We start from the raw sequence: 21,194 nt of genomic DNA on the forward strand, positions 1-21,194 counted from the left end.
CCTCTTTTTAAATAAGAGATTAGTTATTGCCACCCGAAGTACAGCATCTGACATTCAGAATCAAAGGCCGCACAGAGGATTTCAGCTGCTAATTACTTTTTAATGATTAAATTAGTGTTAACAATAGCTATCTGTTCAAGCTGGTTTCATATGTATTTGGCACTTTGGATTTCCAATCTTCCTCGCATCAGAAATGTAGATTGCCAGTTGGCTGACAGTGCACTGGGAGAAGCTCTGACTGGCATGGGAAAGCAGTTAATAGGTGTGGGCACATGGCATGAAGCTGCTTCCTGTAGTGACATCTGCTATTGTTCTGGGAAGGATGATTTGGCGAGCTCTTCTCTGCTGTGAAGCTTTAGTCAGTGGTTTGACTCAGTGTTCTGCATTGAGCACTTATTGGAATTAACATGTTTCTTCTGGATTCAAGTTGGTTTTCTCTTTCTTTTTTGCAGGTGAGTTACAGAAAGTGACTCTTATAGCATCTTAGCTCTATGAACTCTTGAGCTGTCAAGGGACTGAGAGGCTTATGAAGAGGTTCTGTCAAGCAAAACAGCTCTTAGCAAAGACACCAAGGAGGAGGGAAAAGGAGAAAGAAAGAGAGAGCTGAAACAGTAACAAATCATGGTAGGTATCCCTATCTTTCATAGGGTCACATTAATAATATTCTCTGATGGTCTTGCATGGGGCCTGATGAAACAAGCAAGGAGATATTCTGACCTCGCACTAAATTGGAGATGGTAGGGCATACTTTGAGTAAAGCAGACGAGGTTTGATATTTTGTCAGCCATTTCAAACCAGAGAGTTGCATTACATGAATTATTAAATGTGAATGAAGGGGATGCTCCTAGTTTTTCTAATAAAACTAGCATTAGCAAGCTGTAGCAAACAGTGTGAGTGACCTTGAACTTGCAGACTGTACAACCAAATGCTGCTGTTCCCCTTTCACTCCTTGCTCACAACAGCAAGTGTAAAATTATTTGTATTTTTGTACACATGTATTAAAAGCTGAATGCATGTGGTCCTATGCACTTTTCATTAAAAGCGTAGATGAGATGTCAGTAAAGGATATGCACCAAGTGTATTGAACTAAATAAGGAGTCATTTCTAGTCTACCTGGTGCTGCTCCCAAATTGGGAACATCAGGGATTACATTATCAAGCTGTATAAATGTGAAGGATTGTGATGGTAAGATTCTGAAGATGTGTTCTCAAAAGGGCAGTAAACCTACCCAGTTCTGAAAAAGTGTGGAGAGCAGTTTAAGCATAGATTGTAAGTCCTCTTAAGTGTTACTGCTGAGAGAAGGGAAATGAGAATAAATGCAATAAATGTTAAATTCTGTTCTCTAACACTTGTATAGCTGTGGCTGATGATAGCCAGGATGTAACACACATATATGATCCAAGATAAGATTTTTACCTGTTATAGAGCACAAAGGGAGGAAGAACACTTGACACAGCAGAGTTATCAACGTGAAGTCTTCTTTTCCTATTGTTTTTGGCCTAAACTGTAAGGAATAATTGATCTTGCCAATGCTTATCTATTAGAAAAGAACAGAAAAGTCTTCATATCTGAGTTAATAGTTTGTTGTTGTTTGACTGTTTTTCCTGATTGATATTTCATGATACTTGAGATGGTAGAGATGAATGAATAAATCCAGCTTGTCAATTTTCACTGCAGAACTGCAGCTTCTCTGTATACCCAAGCTGCAGATTAACCTCAGGAGGAACCTTCTGGAAATATTTTTGCAACTGTAAAAAGCACTGGAGTAACACCAGACCCCTGGCTGATGAGTTTTTACTACTTGAATTGTTGCTGTGGGGAGGCATGAAGAAGTTAAGGAAGTAACTGTAGTGCTGATCTTTGAATGTAATAACCCAGGAAGCCACGACCTGTTGATCTACAAGTATTAGACCCAAAAGCCTTCCACATCCTTCACAGGCCCATTTTGTGGTTGGACTTGATGATCTTTAAGGTCTTTTCCAACCTGAGCAGTTCTATGATTTTCTATGACCTGAAAAACGTGTGCTATTGCAGAGTACGTGCTGTTAGCAAACCCACCAACTAGGGGGTAAAAACTAAAGCATTTGCAGTGTTTAATGTGTAGGAGGATGGAGTTCTGGTTGATGATTCTAAGTTCCAGGGGACTTTCAGTAGTGACTGGCATGTGTCTAGAGAATGTTCAGAGGTGTACTTGCTGGAGGTCTGTGCTGTGTAGCTGGTCCAGGTCGCTGTTTAGATCAGCTGAGTTTCAACTGGCTAGAGCGTAGCAAACTATAACCTCTTGGCACAAGTCATTTAACCATGTTTACCTCTTTCAGCAGTATCGCTCAGGTCTTGAAGTTTCACTGCAAACTTATCTTAAACTTATTTTACTTATTATCTTATTTTTAAGAAATAATTTCTGCATTCCTTACCAGCTTATCCCTATCCTCATTTTCATTCGTGCCTTTGTAAATCCCAGTGCATTTTGCTAAGCTGCACTTACCAATACGTAGTGTCTGTGACTTTGTCTGCAGCAGCAACAAAGCCACAGGGGAGTGGCTATTTACTGGATTGGTTCTAAAGGGGTTGCCACTGTCTCTAACAGAAATTGAGGACAGACAGCTGCACTCCATGCATCAAGAATATACAAAGTTGCATTTAGAGAGTTGTCTCCATATTATCCTTGTCAGCCCTTTGCTTTCATCCTGGGCTACTTACGTTTTGAATTTGCCTACTTTAAAATGTGGTTACCTTTTGGCATCAAGGTGCCTAAGCTCTTCCCTTTGCTTTGAGCTATCCAGCTACTGAAGCTTCAGACAGTCAGGAAAGGTCACTGAAATTCAGGATCTAAGTTCCTGCAGGTATTGCTGGGTAGGATGTTTCCTTCACACAGTTTCCTTCACACACAGTGTGCTGTTACTCACAATTTGTTTCTCCTTTATATGTAGATGCTTTGGACAAGATTGGGGTCTAGGTGTTCTTTCACTGACTTTGAAAACCTGATCTTAGTTAACAAGCGAATCAAAGAACAAGGGAAGTTAAAGACGTTTGAAAGTGAAATGAGTTGCCCAGGACCCAAGGGATGTACCTCCAGAGCACAGTTATCTCATCCTACTGTGGACATAAATTGTGCTCCAGATGTGCCAGTGTTAGCAGCCAGTATTACTGGCTAGTAAAGGCTTCTAGGCATCTAATGCTAGGTGTCAAAAAGAAACCCCACCTTAAGCCTTATACATTTTGCCAGCTTAATGCTGATTCCATGATAGTCTTTGGTGTCTGTGTATCTCTCTGATAAGAAATCAGTCCTGCCAGATTGCAACACATGGTCATCATAAAACCTTTTCTTACATCTATCAGTGAGGACTGCCATTCAGGTAGTGTCTTTCTATTGATAACTGAATAATTTTGTTCTTTTTCCTCTCCTTTCCCACTCTGTAACAGAGATCTATCCGATCTTTTGCTAACGATGACCGCCATGTTATGGTGAAACATTCAACCATTTATCCATCTCCAGAAGAACTTGAAGCTGTCCAGAACATGGTATCAACAGTAGAATGTGCCCTTAAGCATGTGTCTGACTGGATGGATGAAAAGAACAAGTCTGTAAAATGTGAGGGTGATGTGGAAGCAAAGGAGGAAGCTGCAGAAAGCAATGCCAAGTGAGTGAGTTGAGCCTCATAATATGTTACTGTGCAGTTACTGTGCAGGTTCCTTTCCTACTATATAAGAGTTGTAGTGTGCTTTGATTCTGTTGTGTACAAATATTCATGGGACACAGTGAACATATTTGCACTGCTTGAGGTGGGAACATACAGAGCGAGTGCAAGGAATAGGAATAAGCAAGATTTAGGCAGCAGTTGCTCTCTTATTTTCATGTAATGTGAAACTGCATTTTAGCAGTTAAATGTTTCAGCAATAAGTGTATATATGTACCTGTAGCACGTGAATGCAAATCCGCAGTCATGTAGCTTAGGGACTCCTTCCATTTAGGAAACAAAAGATTTTTATAAACTTACTGTTTACTTAGCAAACCAGCTTTTCTAAGGATCCATTTCCTTCTGTTATATTGTGCTCTGAGTGAAACATCTGTTTGCTGTATGTCCCAGTCTGCTCCTTGACATGGTGCCAAGTTTTCTTGTTCTAGCATAACTCCAGTAGTTGAAGAAGAGGCTGAAACAACTGGCTCCTTATTTTAGGTTTCTTGGTGTGTAAGTTTTTAACTCGGGCACTTAGAACCAGAACTTGGGCTTCCTGTTTCATATGCTCTCCAGCTCTGGTAAGTATTCTCTCCAGTTTGCAGATGAGGAAGTGAAGCACTAGGAGGCGAACAGCAAATATGTCATGACCTGAAAAACCTGATTTCCAGTTCTCTGCTCTTCCTGTTAGATAACACTTCTCCATTGAACTTCTCGGGACTCTAATCTGGTTACATCCGTAACGTAACCTGCACTAGAGATGTAGTCAATGGACTCTTCCAATTTCCTTTCCTATGGTGTGTGGAATATTAAGAAAGTCTGCAGCTACATGGGCTTTGCCCAGTAAGTTCTGTTCTTAAAACTGATAAATGGTGTATTCTTTATCCATATGTATTCCTTATGTTTTCTGACACCTTTTATGCCAGTGAAAGTTCTATTGCGAGGCCTTTTTTTGGTGTGCTGGTAAATAATACATATTTAAAATTGTTTATATGTGGGGTCAGGGTGCAATACAAACTACTCTAGCAGCAGTAGAAATACTAACGCACTGAACTATGTACTTCTGGAGTGAGATACAATTCAGTGTGGATAAGGGAAGAAGACACAGTCTTCCTAATTCAGAGTTGTATCAGTTTGTGAACAGAAAATACACTATACTTGCTTAAGGTGGAAGAGACACTGATAACCATTATATTTATCAGTTATTCCTAAATTCATAGTGGGGTATCTTTGGAATTTTAAAAATGAAATGCTGCTTCTTGTTTTGTTGTTGTAATGTGGTTCTTAGCTCTTCCCAGGTCTCATAAAGCATTCAGGAAATGCAGTATGAAGCTCTGCTGTGCCTCACCATCTGAATGTACTCCATTTAGAAACAAGAAATCTGCTTCTGTATTAACTAGGAAAAATCCTTCATGGGTGGGAGGAGCAGCAAGCATTCATGACTTGGTATCTTGCTATTTCCAAATAGCATTGTGGGTTCTACAGAAAATCCCTCAAGTATTAATAGCATTTTTCTGCAGATTTTTTTTTTAGTATTTATACTCGTATTCGACTTTGTCAAAGACAGAGTTATGGGCCTGGGAACTGTCGTAAGAACTGCTTGTTCTGTGTGAAGTTCCAATGGGGCACCGCCTTCTTCGGATATAGTTTCCAATAGGAAATGTTCAGCCATATGAAGACCATAACAGAATAGCTTTGAAAAGTAAATGTACAGATTTACTGGATTCCTGTGGCTTTATGTTTTCTGTAATAAATATTTAACAGACACACGAGCTGTGATGTATCACTTGTTTGGTGTGAAATGTATTCAAACAGAAATAGCAAGGCATGTAAATTCATGAACATTGTTACATAAACTAACGTAAAAAATTATTTTAGCCAATTGTATTACCACTGCAGAATAACTGTGCTGTACTGAAAGGCTGCTTTTCTACAGATGGACAATTTAATGTTGTCATCTTATTGAAGGAGGTATTTAAGTTCCGATTCCCACAGAAAAAGTCTTTCTAAGTGCACGACACACTTTGTTGGTTATTTTTTAGAACTACTGGCAGTGTCTCCACGTCTTCTGATGTGGACAACGCAGGCCGTGGAATGGATTCTCTAAAAATAAATTTTAAAAAAGTAAAGTTCCAGGCTTGCATTAAGCGCTTTTGAGACAATTGGATAGCCTTGCTATTCACACCTTTGCATGTGGTTTTGTGCTTCTGCTCTATTACAAATCTGGAGTACAGTTACTGCAAACATCCATGCATTATTTATACATATAGAACAATTTGCTTATTTATGCATTTGTTTGGGGGCAGATTATTTTACTAATCACTTACAAGCTAAAAGGGGCTAAAGTATATTTCTCTACGATGTAAATTATCTTCATTGCTGGCTGCAATCCATATTCAAAGGAATTATCTGCGTCCAGATACTGGTTAAGCAGCACCGTTTCAGGCTAGAAGTTGAGATACTGTTTGCTTTTGTAACAGTAGTTAAAAAAAGCCGAAGCTCGTTTGCTTCTGACTGTTCCTGGGACGGTGGGATTGCTGACTGACCTTCCTTTCTTCTGTTTGTGCAGACAACTGTTGCAGCATTTCCACTTAAAGTACTTGTGCAAAGTCTGTGGGATGGTTGGATGATGTTATTGATCGAGTGAAGCGTAGGATCTCTTAAGATCTATTTGATGATCTTGGATCACAATGTGATATGCTTTGTTGGTTTTTTTTATCCAGTCTAACCTACTGGATGGTAACAATGACAGGAACAGGGATGCTGCCTTACTGGCTGAGATGATTTTCTGCTTTTACTGATTATGTGCTTTCTGTTGTTTTTGTAAGGGGGATGTGCCGCTAGTTGGTGCCACAGTATGTGAGATGAGTCATGGCAGTAGCTGGTTTTGAACTGTCAAAGGTGCATTTCTTGCATTTTCCTCGCTGTTTATTATGCAAGTTTTATGGTTTTTCTTTAGCCTACTAAACTGGTTTTTGTTGCAGTTTTCTTCTCAATACTCAGAACTAAAATGTTCTCACATCGCTTTGCAAGTTGTCTGCTGTGGTCCTTAAATGTTCCCTAAGCGTTACTGGGGACTGGAATCTAGTGCCTAGTACTCATGCCCCTGTTGCTGTAGGTTTCACTGGTGAGACCTGTTGAAGGAATTAGGCCTGGAAGGTTTTCTGCAACCAGGACTTTTATTGAAAAGTCAGTTTCCAGGAGGTGCTACAATTAAAATAATAATTTTTGATATAAATTTTAAGGTAAAGGTTTGACTGTACGAATTAAACAGAACATTATGAAGGGCTACGGCCGTGTTTAAACTTGGAGCATTGCTAAAAGACAGCTCAGATCACTTCTGCTAATGGGAACTCTGTCAGAGCTTGTCTAGATCGTAATTACTGTATTCTTTGTTGGCAGATTTGCAGACAGTTAATTTTGCTTTTTTTTGTGCTTTGTGACTTGAGCTAGGCATCTTCTGCACTCATGTGAATTGCAAATCAATGCTTTATTTTTTTTTCATAGGAACCACTTTTATAAAAGCATTCTATGCTTACTTTTCTGATAAGTAATATGCCACTTCAGCACTGTAATCAGTCCCATCCATTTGTCTCCTCACTGTTATAGCATAATACAAGTATTTTCAATATGTAAAAATACCATTTTAATTACTCAGAATTATTTCATTTCCAGGGATCAGAGTGGTCGGACCTTGTGTGGTGTTATGAGAATTGGCTTGGTTGCAAAGGGTTTGCTGATAAAAGATGATATGGATTTGGAGCTGGTTCTCATGTGCAAAGAAAAACCCACAAAGACCTTATTATGTATAGTCAAAGACAATCTCCCCGTTCAAATTCAGGTGAGTTAATTCAGGGTAGTCCTGTAGCAATGAATGATAGCACTGCAAGATGTGTTTGGGTAAAGACTGTAATTCCTTCCAGGAGAAGAGAAATGTGTTAAAGATTAAAAAGCATACTTTGAATCTAGGACAGCACCTCTAGACCACATCTCCAATGCGTTGTTATGAAGTAGCTATTCACAGAATTTAACGTCTTGCTCATGGTGCTGTCCTAATCCCTTTTTGTGATGTCAGTTTTCCCATTCTGATAGCTAACCTTTCTATTTAGTAACTAATATTGCTGGGTTTTGTTCTCTGCTCCAATCAGTAATGTGAGCTAACAGCAGTCTCAGAAATAACTCCCTGCTCAAGCATGTGGTCCTTGTTGTTCTCCGCTTCCCTGCCTGAACTTCTTGAGTTCTACACTGTAGTAGCTTTGCTTTCCTTAGGCTTCCCCAAAATAAGTGCCACTGTACATCTGAAGTGAGAAAAAAGTCAATTTAGATGGTCTCTCATTTTAGCTTATTTTATTCATGAGCTTATAATTGTTTTTATTTATGGCTATTTCATTTTAATTTTGGCATCCAGCACTTAAGAGTTAACACTGGTCTCTTCAAAGCAGCTAAAAAGCTAATACCATTAAGTCCAATCCAGATACCATTAAGTCCAATCCAGATTGAAACATACGCTGTTACTGAGAAACTGTGCCCCAAAATATTGCACTGCAAGTGCCTCTCTCCAAACCAGATCCAAACAGGATTCGTTTCTCTCCTGATCTGTTTTTCTGCCTTGCTTATTTCCACATAGACTATATGTGTTCTGCCACTTCTGACAGCTGTTGGTTCTCACTGCTCCTTTGTTCGCATGAAGAGATATGAGATAGTAAATCTATGTTTGTTCCCTGTCCACAGATGATGTGAGTTGAGAAAGGTTGAAAGTGATAAGAAAAGCTGGTGTACGCTTGGGATTTTTGGTTTGCTTTTTTTGTTGTTGTTGGTTTTATTTTAAAGTTGAGGTAAGAGGGATCTAAATCATGAAACCAGCTTACAACTATCATGACAATAAGGAGGTTTTGCAGACATGCCAGACAAGGACAGACAAGGAAGATGTAGGTTTGTTAGTGGGCAAAACCTGCACTTGATGTACAGAGATATTAGCTTCTGCTTTATTTTGCCTTGTAGGCTAACCATGAGCAGATGCTTAAGTGATTTCATCTCAACACTACTGGAGTTGGGGTGCAAGTCTCAACGGGAAAAGTAGTTAGATATGTTCCAATTACTAATGTTCTAACCTCATAATCTTGCTGAAACATACAAATACTAGGAGTTAGCTTTAGAATTAATTTGTAGTTTTCTGTGCAGGTCTTAAGGGTGAGAGATACAGATCAGTTGAGATAATTTTGATGTTAGTTAGGACAAATTGTTAGGCAACTTACATTAAATTCTTTTGTAGGTAGTAATTAAGCAAGAGGAAAATGTCTGAAAATAGATCAGTTTGAAAGACACTCTTGACTTACTGATGTGCTGTCAGGAGAGGAAGGTCAGGTTTTCTAGGCATTCTCACGAATCTCTTCTGGGGCTGCTATCAGTGAGTGCACTGGATAACAGTGGAGTCTTGCATTCAGTTTCAAGTGCTGTGTGAAGAAGAGATCAAGAGACAAAATCAGAAGAGTGAGCACCTTAAACCTCTGAAGAAAGATTAATATGTTTGTGTTTGGAAAAATGCAAGATGGAAATGCCACTGTGAGTTTCTAAAAGATGTCAGTGGTTATTTATAAAGGGACAGGGATTCAGTACCTCCCATGGCTACCAAAAGTAGTGTGAAGTGGAATCCACGTATTTGGAAGTGTAGCAAGGGGCAGTTTTGTTGCAAAACAGGCCGTCAGAATTGCGTGTGGATAAGAGTCAGCAGAGATTTCAGCACCTCTCCAAACTATCTGTTGGGATTTGAGGAGTGGCTTAGAGTTGGTAAGAAATGGACTTCGTCAGCCAATCCTGTTCTGGAGGCTCTTGTCCGTGTGTGCTGACAGTTATGGTTGTGTTGGTCATACTGCACACAAGAGCTTCTACAGTTAGAGGCAGCACTACTGGACAGGCATGCACTAAGACTAGTAGTAGATGTTACTATTTCCCATAATAGCAGCTACAAAAGTTGGCTTCTGTTTTTGATTAAAATAAAGATGGGATAATACACGATTGTATACAATATATTGATAGGGAAGCTACTTAGCATTGTAATTAAATTTACTGCAGAATATTTGTTTTCAAGCATGTTACTGGGTTTTTCAGTTTGTTTTCACTGAGGGAGGCAGGGCCATACTTGTTACTGCAATCTTTTGTAGCCTTCTCGTTAATTCCAGAGGTGTGTTGCAGGTACAGAAACCACAGTTTTTCAGTTGACTAGGAGATTCTTGAAATTTTTCTTGGTGACTTTCAGAAACTTACAGAAGAGAAGTATCTCGTGGAGGAGCATGTAAATGAGGCAGCTATTATTATTCGTAACACAAAGGAGCCCAAGCTAACCTTGAAGGTGATACTTACGTCCCCTCTCATTCGAGATGAAGCAGAGAAGAAGGAAGGAGGTACACGGAGCGTTTTAACTTGTTTTTAAGAGTGTTCTATCTGAATTCTATCTAAATACCCTGACTGTGCAGCACAGGGTTAATTAGCAAGTAGGTTTTTGATTGTGTATTTTGTACTAACCAGACTGGCTATTGCCACAGTTGGTTACGTTACTTATGCCTTAAGAAGACAACAGTCACTTAATTGTCATGTAACTATGCATTAGCTTTCATGTGCAAGCAATACTGGTAGTGTTAACTTGATACAGAATGGTATCTTAGTTCTCGTTTCTTTCAGTCTTGCTAGTTGATTCTTGAGCACCCCAGCGCTGCACAGTCCTTTTTAAAATTCAGTCAGTCAAGTGGGATTGGTTCCCAGTATCTTGAAAAACTCATTAAACTGTTTCTCTTCTTATATACAATAACTTTCCTGCAAAGCTTGCAAGCATATTCCCCTGACCCTCAATTTTTGTTCTTGATACATATGTGTGTTTCTAGATGTAAGAGTTTCCTAACTTGGATTCAATTGAAGTTAGGGTGCTATAATGGAGTACTTTTGCTTCTGAATTAAATGTTGTACCTCATATCCTTGGTGCAAAATAGATTTAGAAAACTGTAACTTAGTTTCTTTCTACTCCTTCTCCCTAACTGCCTGACCTCCAATCTAGTCATAAGCCCCTTTTTCGAGAACTGTTGACTGGTAGCATCAATGAGGCTGGAAACAGAGAAATAGAGAAGAGCAAATGTAGCCATTTAATTTTTTTAAATCATGTCAGTAATTTCTGCTTCGCTTCCCAAGCCAATCCCTAGAGACTTTGCCACTGGATGATGTCAGACCTTTGACCAACTGGCCATTCTCTGTCATGACAACTGAGGCAGCTGGGCCCATGTGGGCTAGGGAACTCCCTGTTGCTCTCTTCCCATTCTAGACTTGCCACAAGTCCTTTGCTTCCTCCCCTCTCCCACATGAACTACCGATACAATATGAAATGTTGGTCAGTTTCTCTTCATTTTCGTTTGAGGCAAGGGCAGGAAGGCTCATTTTGGAAGGAAACTTAGCACTATGGCAGCAGTTGGATGCAGAAACATCTTACAAAACAGATGAACGGCAAAGATTTCCTAATTGCAGTGTCTGTTTATTCTCAAATTAGTAATTATGCTCTTTTGCAAGACCACTAAAAAGAAACTGCATATTACTTCAGTTGTTCTTCAGCTTTCCACAAGACATTGGTCAGGCTTGTTGTTTCTGCAGCTGATGGATGTTTATGAGGAGATGCACAAAGTGCAGAACAAGTTTTAATGACAAGGCATTTGTAATATGCCCACAAGGTGATGGTTTTCTGCAAAGACTTCCATCCAAATATGTTCTTGCAAAAAAAGTAAGGGATGCTGTTGTGGCAGTGAACTCTTATGACTCCGGAATTCATCCCAAAATGAACGAGGATTTTAATTTTAATAGTTTCCTATCTTAAATGCTCTATTTTTTCAAAACATAAAACTGTGTTACTGCCTCTGGAGCAGTGTTACACTGTTATTTCTGTAAAGCTGATAAGAATAGGTGGGTAAATGGATCTTGTTTTGAAGCACAGGTTCTTTGACACTGATTCATCCCAAGTGAAGCAAATGTATTGTCTCCCTGTTTGAAAGGTATGCAAATACTGATGTGTAAATTAAGTGGAAAATACAAATTCATATTTTTTCACAATATTTGCAATTCTTTGAGTCCCTTTTACCAAGTGAAAATATTCAGAGAAATTTTCATCTAAAAATACTTTGATCTCCAAAGAAAACAGTGCCTTTTTTTTTTTTTCTCAATACTCCTGGAAAAAATGCCAACCAAACTTAATTACAACCTTGTGCAATTTTAAAAACCGATCCAAGTTTATTCCATGCTGTATTTTTGATGAAGGAATTAAATGCTTGTCATTTTGCCTTTCATCTTTAGTGTAAGACAGGCTGCCTGCATCCAGGCGTCCTGCAAGCCTCCGCCGGGGTGCAGAGCCCACACGAAACTGACCAAGGTTTCACTGTTCGGTGGTGAGCCACTAATCCTCCTCTAACCAAATCAGTGAGGTTAGGGCAATGGGCCTCCTTCTCAGTGCTCCCATCTGTTCTGTAGGAATGCTGTGTGTACCTTCATGCCCTGATGTCAGAATGTATCAAAAACATTTCTGGATTTCTCTTCAGTCCCCACCTCTTTGGAAAAGTGTTCATGTTTAAACTGTGGTGTTTCCCTATTTGTTTTTGCTGCTTGTTAGCAAAAATAAATAGTGGACTACTGTGTGTATGTGTGCGCGCGTGCATTTCAGTGTTTCTCAAATGGCTATCCATAAAGCTCTGCTTTCTCATGTTAAGAAGATAAGCATCTAAATGCTTGCATTTTGCTTCAGATTAAACTGAAACTAATTTCTAGCCATAACATCAAATATAAATTAAGCTCTCCAAACCAGAATGCTGTACCTGGCAAATCAGTTCCTGCTACTGAGCAATAGTCACTTAATTTTATGTAATAATAAACCAGTTCAGTTACCAAAGTGGTGCTGGAATCAACCCTGCTCTGTAACTGAGCACCTTCTACATAAACAGCCTGCCTTAGCTGGCAGCCAGTGATGCTCCAGACAGAGGAACCTTGCCTCTGTGGAGAACACAACACTCCTTGTGTGGCTGACTTAAGTGAATGAAGTTGGCAGCCGCTGTAAGGAGGGAGTAAATACAGCAAGTGGGGAGAGATTTACTGAAGATTGGTTCTATGTTGCAGTGTGTGAGCTGATGTCAGGGCTTTATTATTATCTACTTGTTTAAACTCCTTGTGTCGTTGCTTTTGTTAAAACCAGAAGGAAAAAAAAAAAGGAAAGCTTTGCAACCACACCTGAAAAATTTTGATTGGGTCTCACTTTGCTGACTGGCAGAGCATGAAGAAACATGCCATTCTCCTGAGGATGTTGAAAGGCAGTCTGCTACAAGCTGCTCACCCTCTTCACTGCCTGTTCTCTTCATCCTCCTGTTTAATAGCACCAGAAGTTGGCTGACTGCAGCATCTGCACAAAGTACTCAGAACGCCAGTACTGAAACTGTAATCAGCAAAATTCCCCAAGTTATTTCTGATATAGGCCTTTCGAAATGGTCTTATTCCTACTGCAGAATTAAGATTTCAGTTTGCTGAAAACTGATCTTAAGAGAATAGAAAAGCCTTTTCATTCACCTGAATGACTGACACATTCTGTCTGTGGCCTTATAGTTCTAAGGCAAACTTCTTTGCCACCTGATGCAACGTGCTTTAGCAGTCTTGTGCAGTAGACTAGCTTGGCGATGAACTGTATCTTGACAAAATCTAATGAGTTTGCAGTCAGTCATCTTTGCTATTTCTAACGTTTTAAAATAAGATTCTGATCATTCATTGACAGTAGTTGTTTTATAAAATATGTGAGCTTTAAGCAGATGTTTTTATTGTCCAAAATAAAGGATCTTTTTATGCAACTGCACAGATGTATATTTAGTAATCGTGCCATGAAACTACTCCTGAAAATAAATGAAACTACAAAATTTAGAAGCAAGCTTTGTGTTCGTAAGTGACCTTGTATTCTCATAGCAATCAAGTACCTTGAGACTGCAGCTTTTATTTGAAGAACATGCAAGAGAAGTGATTAATCTCAATATTATAATGGTGTTGTTGAGGGCAATAAGAAACAATGCAAATATCTGCTGTGAAGTTCATCAGGGTCAGAAAATAAGCTTATAGCACTTAAGTCTGCTGCTGACAGCAGAACAAGCAGGTGCAAGATGCAGCTATGAACTATCAGACAAGACACCTGGTTCTGTTCAGTTTTACACTTTTTTTGGGCTTTGGGCTCTTTTATCCGTTGTAACATAATGTGCTTTAACCAGAGTAACCTTCCCATTGGTGGCACAGGAGGTGGAGCAGCTTAACGTTAAGGGTGTGATTCCACTTACAAACAATGCCACTGAAAGAAGCCTATGGAAAAGTACCTCCTGCAACGTACAAACCCACTGTACTTTTTCTCCCAACATCCTGATATTTTAATAGTCTTTCTGGATACTGAATCCAGCATAGATTTTGGACTGGATGTTTTATTTCATCCAGACATTCATAATCTCTCTTGCAGGCTGTAGAGTTTTCCATTAGCAATGATGAAAAGGTTGTTTTAGTTTTTCCAAAATATTTACTTTGAAGAATAGTTGTGTATTCAGGGGAAAACAACGTGTTCAAGTTACAGCTGAGCCATGAATTCATTTTTCATCCACTCTGATGTTCTCCTGTCACAGAAAATCTGAATCTACATGCTCTCCGATATGTACAATCTGTCATTTGTAGTTTCCAGAAAGTCTGGAAGCTGATTGCTCCTTTTAAGAAAAAATAAAAACGAGGGAGGAAAGGGCTGTTACAACATTCCTTGTTCAGAATTGGATGCGACTGCTAAGAGCAGTCTTTTGCATGCTGCATCAAAAAAAGAGGAAGAGATGCGAGGAAAGTGTAAAGCTCAACAGAAAATGTCTTGTCTCTAAAATCCTTCTTTGAATTTCATCCGTTTGTTTTTGGTTGCTGTTGAGAGTGAAGATTTTTACAAGTGGGGGCTACTTCTCAAAATGTATCTGTAATTTACCAAACTTCTTTCTTTCCTATGTTTTGGTTGTATGAGAGATTAATCAAACTGCAGAAATTTCTCATTAGCATTTCTTACATATTTCTGTCAGTGAATTACTGTTCAATACTGCTAATACTGTTCAATAAAAAATATTTCAAATAAATTCAATTTCTTAAAAATCACCAGCGCTTGCACAGCAATGACCTCAGAGCACTCTGTGCTGTTTTTTATATTCTACCCCTCTCACGAAAATCTTCCCCTTGTCAAAAGAAGCTTGTCTCCAAAATCCTGTGCCATTTTTGTGCACTTAAAAGTCACAAAGAAGGGAAAGAACAACCAAAACAAGTGCTATATAGCTGTTTTCTGCCCTGAAACGTGTTCTACATTTTTAATAAGATCCCAGATTGTCTATAGCAGTGGCCATCTTTATTATTACTATTATTTTATAAGGAGCGAATGCCTTTGCTTCTGTTGCACACGTGCACATTTACTACCTTTAAGAGCTTGTTTAAATTAAATAACAGTGCACTTAAATTCTGGGAGTCTTATTACCTCTTTGAGATGCTGCCGCTCTTTTTGTATTGTGACAGAAACCCCTTGGTCAAATTGTATCTGTCTCTTTTTATCCCATTTTTACCAGTAGACAGTGTTGCGATGAAAGATCCTCCGGACTTATTGGACAGGCAGAAATGCCTGGAGGCCTTGGCGTCTCTGCGGCACGCCAAATGGTTTCAGGTTGGCTATTTGTTCTTACCTTGTTGTTACTGTAGCCTTACGAGGTTTAATTTGAGATATTTAATTTTAATGCCTCTTTAATTTCTGATTAGTCCCTAGTAGAGCAAAGGTCTGCAATTCGGAATTCAGTGCTGTACTGTGTAAGGGCAGGCATGACAGGTACACAGCCAACTGGTCTAGAGTTGTTGTGAGACTACGAAAGCAATCTTGACGTTTTGCTTCCTTTTTATCTCTCTATAAATTGAAATATTTTATTTTCTGTAACTGTTCTTGTTTTGCATGAGTCTGATTAAGCATTAAATAGTTATCATTTTAAAAAAAAAGCCTATCCTGGGACTCTGTGCATTTAAAAAGAAAAGCAAAAGTGAAGGCAAGGTTTTTTGCAGGTATACTGGAACCATTCTGTTTGTTTTAGGCCAGGGCAAATGGACTAAAATCATGTGTAATTGTGCTGCGTATTCTGCGGGATTTGTGCAACAGAGTCCCCACATGGGCACCACTGAAAGGATGGGTAAGTACAAAAAGAGCTGAAGGCAACCTGCTCAGATCTCTGACTTCTTTTAAGGGCTGTAGCAGTGTCTGAACTGGGGGAAGCAGTGCGCTGTATGACGCATCTCCCTTTAGCTTCTCTCCCTTTAGCTTCTCTCCCAACTCTCCGAACTTTCCACTAACTGCTGCCTGCATAGGAATGTGCTTACAGGAAGAAAAAGAGTATGAATATTTGTTCAGTCTATTAGGTGTGCCATTATTAGGGAAGGAGGAATGACACTGTGGGGAACTGCACACCGTTATGGGTTTACAACAGAATTCCCCATGTTACGTCCAACTTCAGCTATTCAGAGTCCCCTGCTACAGTGGCAATGGTGGTCCTATCAGACCACATTATTCCATGTTAGCAGGTTTGGAGAGGGCCAGGTACTCTGCATGTCCAGAAAGGAACACTTAAGGGGTCACAGAAGGCAGTGTTTTCTCTCATGTAGAACTGATATCACAGAATCAAAGAATTGTATGGATTCGAAGAGGTCATCAAGTCCAACCCCCTTGAATATCCCTTAGACAGGAGAAGAATATTCCTGATTTGGCTGTAAAAGCCTCATCCTTTTAGACTTTCCTATTCAGTTAATGGAGAGCATTCGTCTCCTCAGAAGGTAACAAACTCAGAGCAGGGAATATTACATGTGCTGGAATGGCAGTATCTGCAGTTAGGACCGTAGTGCATTAAAACTGGAGTAAACTGATGTGAATGTTCTTCCCCTCAACCTCTCGTTTTTTAACTACAGATACAGTTACCCTTGTGTCCATACTAATCGTAATTTAATGTCTTCTAGCCACTCGAGCTTATATGTGAAAAATCTATAGGTACTTGTAATAGACCTTTGGGCGCTGGGGAAGCATTACGACGAGTGATGGAGTGCTTGGCATCTGGAATTCTGCTTCCTGGTAAGGGGCTGGATTAACTTCAGGAATACAAAATACAAATCAGGCAGCCCTCACCCTTCTAACAGCATGCAGCTGCTTGCTGTATGATTAGGTGAAAAATGTCTACCTTGTGCTCCCTGCCTGCTGTGGAGCTAAATTAATGACTTCTTGTTTAAAATTGAAAGACAAAAGGAAGGTTGCACAGTCATAACTGCTTGAATGAAGTACTTCCAATGCAGTTAGGAGTTCATAGGGAATCTCAGAATGACCTGGGTTGGGAAGGACCTCAAAGGTCATCAGGTTTCAACCCCCTGCCGTGGGCTGGGTTTCCAAACACTAATTCAGGCACTAGATCAGGTTGCGCAGGCCCCTGGCCATGAACACCTCTAGGGAAATGCTAGGTTTGCTTATAAATAAACTTCTATTTCATTAAGGGGTTACGTATAAATACTGACCTAATGACTACCTGCTTTCTATTGTTAAACTGAAATCAGCATATGTACCCAAATCATTACTGTTGTTAAACCTCCTACTTCTAGTTCACACAGCTGTACGTATGCATTTACTTTTACAAGGATTAGTACCACGGCCTCCTGCTTCAAGGGTTAGCTTGCTTTCTATGATATTTGAATTCCTTCTTGGAAAAGGAGCGCTGCTGAAGATAGAGACCAGCACATGCAAAATCCAACAGTCACTATTTTCATATTGTTTCATGTTTACTCCCAATAATCTCCTTTTATCTTCCTTCACAGGAGGCCCTGGTCTGCATGACCCCTGTGAACGGGAGCCAACAGATGCTTTGTCTGATATGACAGTTCAGCAAAAAGAAGCCATTACGCACAGTGCTCAGGTGCAGAACTCATGCTCAAGAGCTAGATGCTATAATACTGAAGATTTCAACTGGTTAATTCAATTTATTCTCTGACAGGGTGGCATATTTTAAAAGCAGTCCCGATGGTTCTTCTAGTGCCCTACAATGAGAAGATGAAATGATATGAGTGCAAGAGTTTAGCAGAGATGAAGTAAATCCTTTAGCAGCCCACTGTGTGCACACCTTCTGCATCCTATCTCAAGTGCTCACAGCCCAGAGTCCTAGAGTAGGCACCCTGTCAATGTGGCCTGCACTTTCTATTATGGAAAAAGAGTTTTAGATTTTTATTAATAAACATTTTTCTACAGCTGTCATTCCACATAAAGGAAAAGACTGTTTGCAAACCTAGTTAGAAATGTAGACAACTGTGGAAAAAGCAGCGCTGTGATGTAACTTTTATTTCTACTGTCACTTTGTAGCATGCCCTCAGATTATCAGCCTTTGGTCAGATTTATAAGGTTTTGGAAATGGATCCTCTCCCATCAAATAAGTCATTTCAGAAATACTCCTGGTCAGTAGCTGACAAAGAAGGTAAGTATTGTTTGCTTCAAAAGTTACTAATTTGGAAGTAAACTAGGAATTAATGTAGAATGAACAAAATTCCTGAGATACATGCTATGAACGTAAGGCAAAAGCTCTTCTTTATGTTAAGTTTCTGTTTGTTTTTGTCTTTTACTTAATTATTTGTTGTTAGGAGAAAGTGTGGAAGTTCTCCAGACTACCAACAGAGTAGTAGCAGTATAGCTAGGGTATGGACAGTTTTCCTTAAGCACAAAGTCATTTTGGGACCTAAAGATAAACAGTAGTTATGATTCATATGATGGGGAAGGGGAGAATTTAGACTGATGAAAAAGCATATAATGAATGTCCATAACAAGAATTTCATTACTTATATGGCACATAATATTGGAAACAGACATCTTCCATGGCTTAGTACAATGAGTAATAAGCTACTGTTGGCCCACATGTACAAATAAGAAAGCTTTGACTGAAGGCTGAGGGTTTTTTTCATAGTTATAAACATGGAAAGGACAGTATGGGACTGCTGTGAATCCTGTTTCAGAATTTTCTTTTTCTAACAGTACATTCATGATACCTTAGGTACAGGCTCATCTGCTCTCAAGAGACCGTTTGAAGATGGTGTTGGGGATGATAAAGATCCAAATAAAAAGATGAAGCGTAATCTGAGGAAAAGTAAGTGAACACTTCTCCATTCTGTTTTCAAAGATACACCATACATAGGAACTGGTGTAAGAGCTTCTCTGTGGTGGAGTGGAATAGTGTGTGAAACAGTCTGTGGAACAAAAAATGGTGTTGCTATTGTCCAGCACTGCAAGTGTTACACAGTTGTTACTGTGTATTTGGATGTCTCCTGACATGTATTAATCACCCAGTCACTTGTGTTTTAAATGGAATAGCCTGTCAGGTCATGGAAAAACTTAGGTTTCCTAAATGATTAAAGTATTTTATTGATTGCTTCACTCTACTGTTTTTTCCCCAGTAATACTGCAGTGTGAAGGTTTGCCTTGTTGCACTCCCTTCTTGAGATAGCTACTGGTCTCCCAATAGCCTCCCACAAGAAAAACATAAAATGCTTCATCTACAAAACATTGACATTGAATTTATGCACAGAATAAAAAGATCTCAGCGTTGAGGATATCTATATCTAGAGGATATCTAGGTACATCTAAAGGATATTTTGATTGTGCTACCACTGGTGCCAGTTCTGTGTCTGGTTCTTCACTACTTACAAAACTTTTATTATAAAGGCCAGGAAGAATACAGTTAGCTCTAAGAGAGTTGAATTCATTTTAAAATATGGATAATTATAGTTACCCAAACATGAAATAGCTTATTGCAGACATAAATGTTGTGATTACCCTTAATCTTCAAGAGACTGGGAGGTTGTTTTCACCTTTATACCAACAATGCACTTAAATGCAAACTGATACAAACTGTTTCATTTCTTTATTTATCCTGTTAATCTCCCTCCTTTCTTCTCCCCCCACTTAGTACTAGATAGTAAAGCAATAGATCTCATGAATGCTCTGATGAGGCTGAACCAAATCAGGCCGGGGCTTCAGTATAAGCTGCTGTCCCAGTCTGGTCCAGTCCATGCCCCAGTCTTCACAATGTCTGTAGATGTTGATGGTACAACATATGAAGCATCAGGACCTTCTAAGAAAACAGCCAAGCTCCACGTGGCAGTGAAGGTAAGGCAGCCTAAAGTAATCAGCTAACCTCAGATCTTGGAACACAGAGCATGGAACATGGTTGTCAGAACCAGTAATGCTAGTGAAATACAGTTATCTGAGTGAGGGTGAGTTGCTACCTATGTACTCAGAACGTGGTTGGGCAATTGGATGAAAAAGCATCACTGATTTTAGAATAGTGGAGAGGAACAGTGTGGAAGGAAAATCTCACATGGCTCTGCCTGGATACCTGCCTGGATGCCTACCTGTGCTACCTGGTGTAGGGAACCTGCTTTGGCAGGGGGGTTGGACTCGATGATCTCAGGAGGTCCCTTCCAACCCCTACAATTCTGTGATTCTGTGATTCTACATGTCAGCTCATGGACTGAATGTGGTATTGAAGTTCTGCATCAGCGGTGGGAGGGGTGTCTGTGTGTCAGTTTCGTTTTACTTCTTGCTCTTGTTGATTAGAAGACAGCATGTTGGTGGCTCCTTCTTAGACCCCTTTCTTCTCCAAATCTCTCCGTTCACAGACAGTTGAACTCCTTGAAACAAGGAGCTGTTTTCTGTCTTCAGTATTGGAATACCTTCATGCACAGTGGTAAACACTATGCACAGTGGTTGGTCTCCAGTCAGTTTTTCAGTAAGAGACTGAAACACAGTCACTGGTTGACTTCTTGTAGGTGCTGCACATTGTCAGAGCTCTTGTATTTTAAACATTAGTAGACTGGAATGCCCAATGTGAGCACCTTTACTGCATGACAAGGAGGTAGCTGAGATACTAAAGCACACCAAGTCTTGGGTTTCTGGAAAAAGGGAAGTTTCTTTCACATGAATTATCTGTAGGAGAACCTCTTAACTGCAATTATGGTAAAAACAAGTGCATCTGTCATTCTGTGCGTTTTTAAGAAGAACTGCATTTTTCAGAAGCTTCATCTGGCAACTTTGTGCTTTCTTTTGATTTCAGTATTGAAAATCCCATTGTCCTTTGTGCTTTCAAGTTCAAAGTGTCCAAAAGTATCTGAGCGAATGTGTTGTTCCTCAGGAAAGGCAGCTCTGCATGTGTGTCCTTCCTTTCTTCCTCATGCCTTTATTTTACCTCACTCCCTGCAGCTGTTTGCAGAGAAGTAAAAGACAGGGAGTGGGGAAGGGGAGCTAAGGCTTGCTCTGAAGGGCTGTAACTTCTCTGCCCTTGAACTTCTCCGTGTTTGACAGATCTTTGCTGGTACCTACCCAGCTCTGTTCCCTATCTCCACACACATATCCTGGGCTGCATTTAAAAACATCCCTGATTCAAGCCAAGGACAAATGGATGG

General features: G+C 39.7%; 1 protein-coding gene and 1 long non-coding RNA gene across 15 annotated transcripts in view; one reads left to right on the top strand and one right to left on the bottom strand.

Moving 5' to 3' along the window:
- LOC122184171 (spermatid perinuclear RNA binding protein) overlaps positions 1 to 21,194 on the top strand; it is a 62,099-nt gene that overhangs the window by 18,311 nt on the left and 22,594 nt on the right. For 6 of the 10 annotated variants that reach the window (XM_042878911.1, XM_042878902.1, XM_042878908.1 and 3 more), the window contains exons 2-12: positions 453 to 624; positions 3,424 to 3,641; positions 7,353 to 7,518; positions 9,934 to 10,078; positions 15,302 to 15,396; positions 15,812 to 15,907; positions 16,725 to 16,836; positions 17,568 to 17,665; positions 18,106 to 18,217; positions 18,788 to 18,880; positions 19,700 to 19,899. In XM_042878911.1, the coding sequence (XP_042734845.1) occupies positions 622 to 624; positions 3,424 to 3,641; positions 7,353 to 7,518; positions 9,934 to 10,078; positions 15,302 to 15,396; positions 15,812 to 15,907; positions 16,725 to 16,836; positions 17,568 to 17,665; positions 18,106 to 18,217; positions 18,788 to 18,880; positions 19,700 to 19,899 (1,338 nt within the window). In that variant the 5' untranslated portion in view covers positions 453 to 621. Of the gene's footprint in view, positions 1 to 452; positions 625 to 3,423; positions 3,642 to 4,368; positions 4,521 to 7,352; positions 7,519 to 9,933; positions 10,079 to 15,301; positions 15,397 to 15,811; positions 15,908 to 16,724; positions 16,837 to 17,567; positions 17,666 to 18,105; positions 18,218 to 18,787; positions 18,881 to 19,699; positions 19,900 to 21,194 lie in introns of those variants that run through there. The other 4 variants (XM_042878907.1, XM_042878909.1, XM_042878913.1 and 1 more) reach the window with 3 other exon arrangements.
- Positions 1 to 21,194, bottom strand: part of LOC122184173 — a 60,955-nt gene that overhangs the window by 8,800 nt on the left and 30,961 nt on the right. For all 5 annotated transcript variants that reach the window (XR_006180500.1, XR_006180503.1, XR_006180501.1 and 2 more), the window contains exon 4: positions 9,014 to 9,130. This is a non-coding gene — a long non-coding RNA (uncharacterized LOC122184173). The remainder of the gene's footprint in view (positions 1 to 9,013; positions 9,131 to 21,194) is intronic.

Source organism: Lagopus leucura, unplaced genomic scaffold (genome assembly GCF_019238085.1).
Source record: "Lagopus leucura isolate 7727_CA_CO unplaced genomic scaffold, USGS_WTPT01 Super-Scaffold_100022, whole genome shotgun sequence".
NCBI classification, from domain to species: Eukaryota; Metazoa; Chordata; class Aves; order Galliformes; family Phasianidae; genus Lagopus; species Lagopus leucura.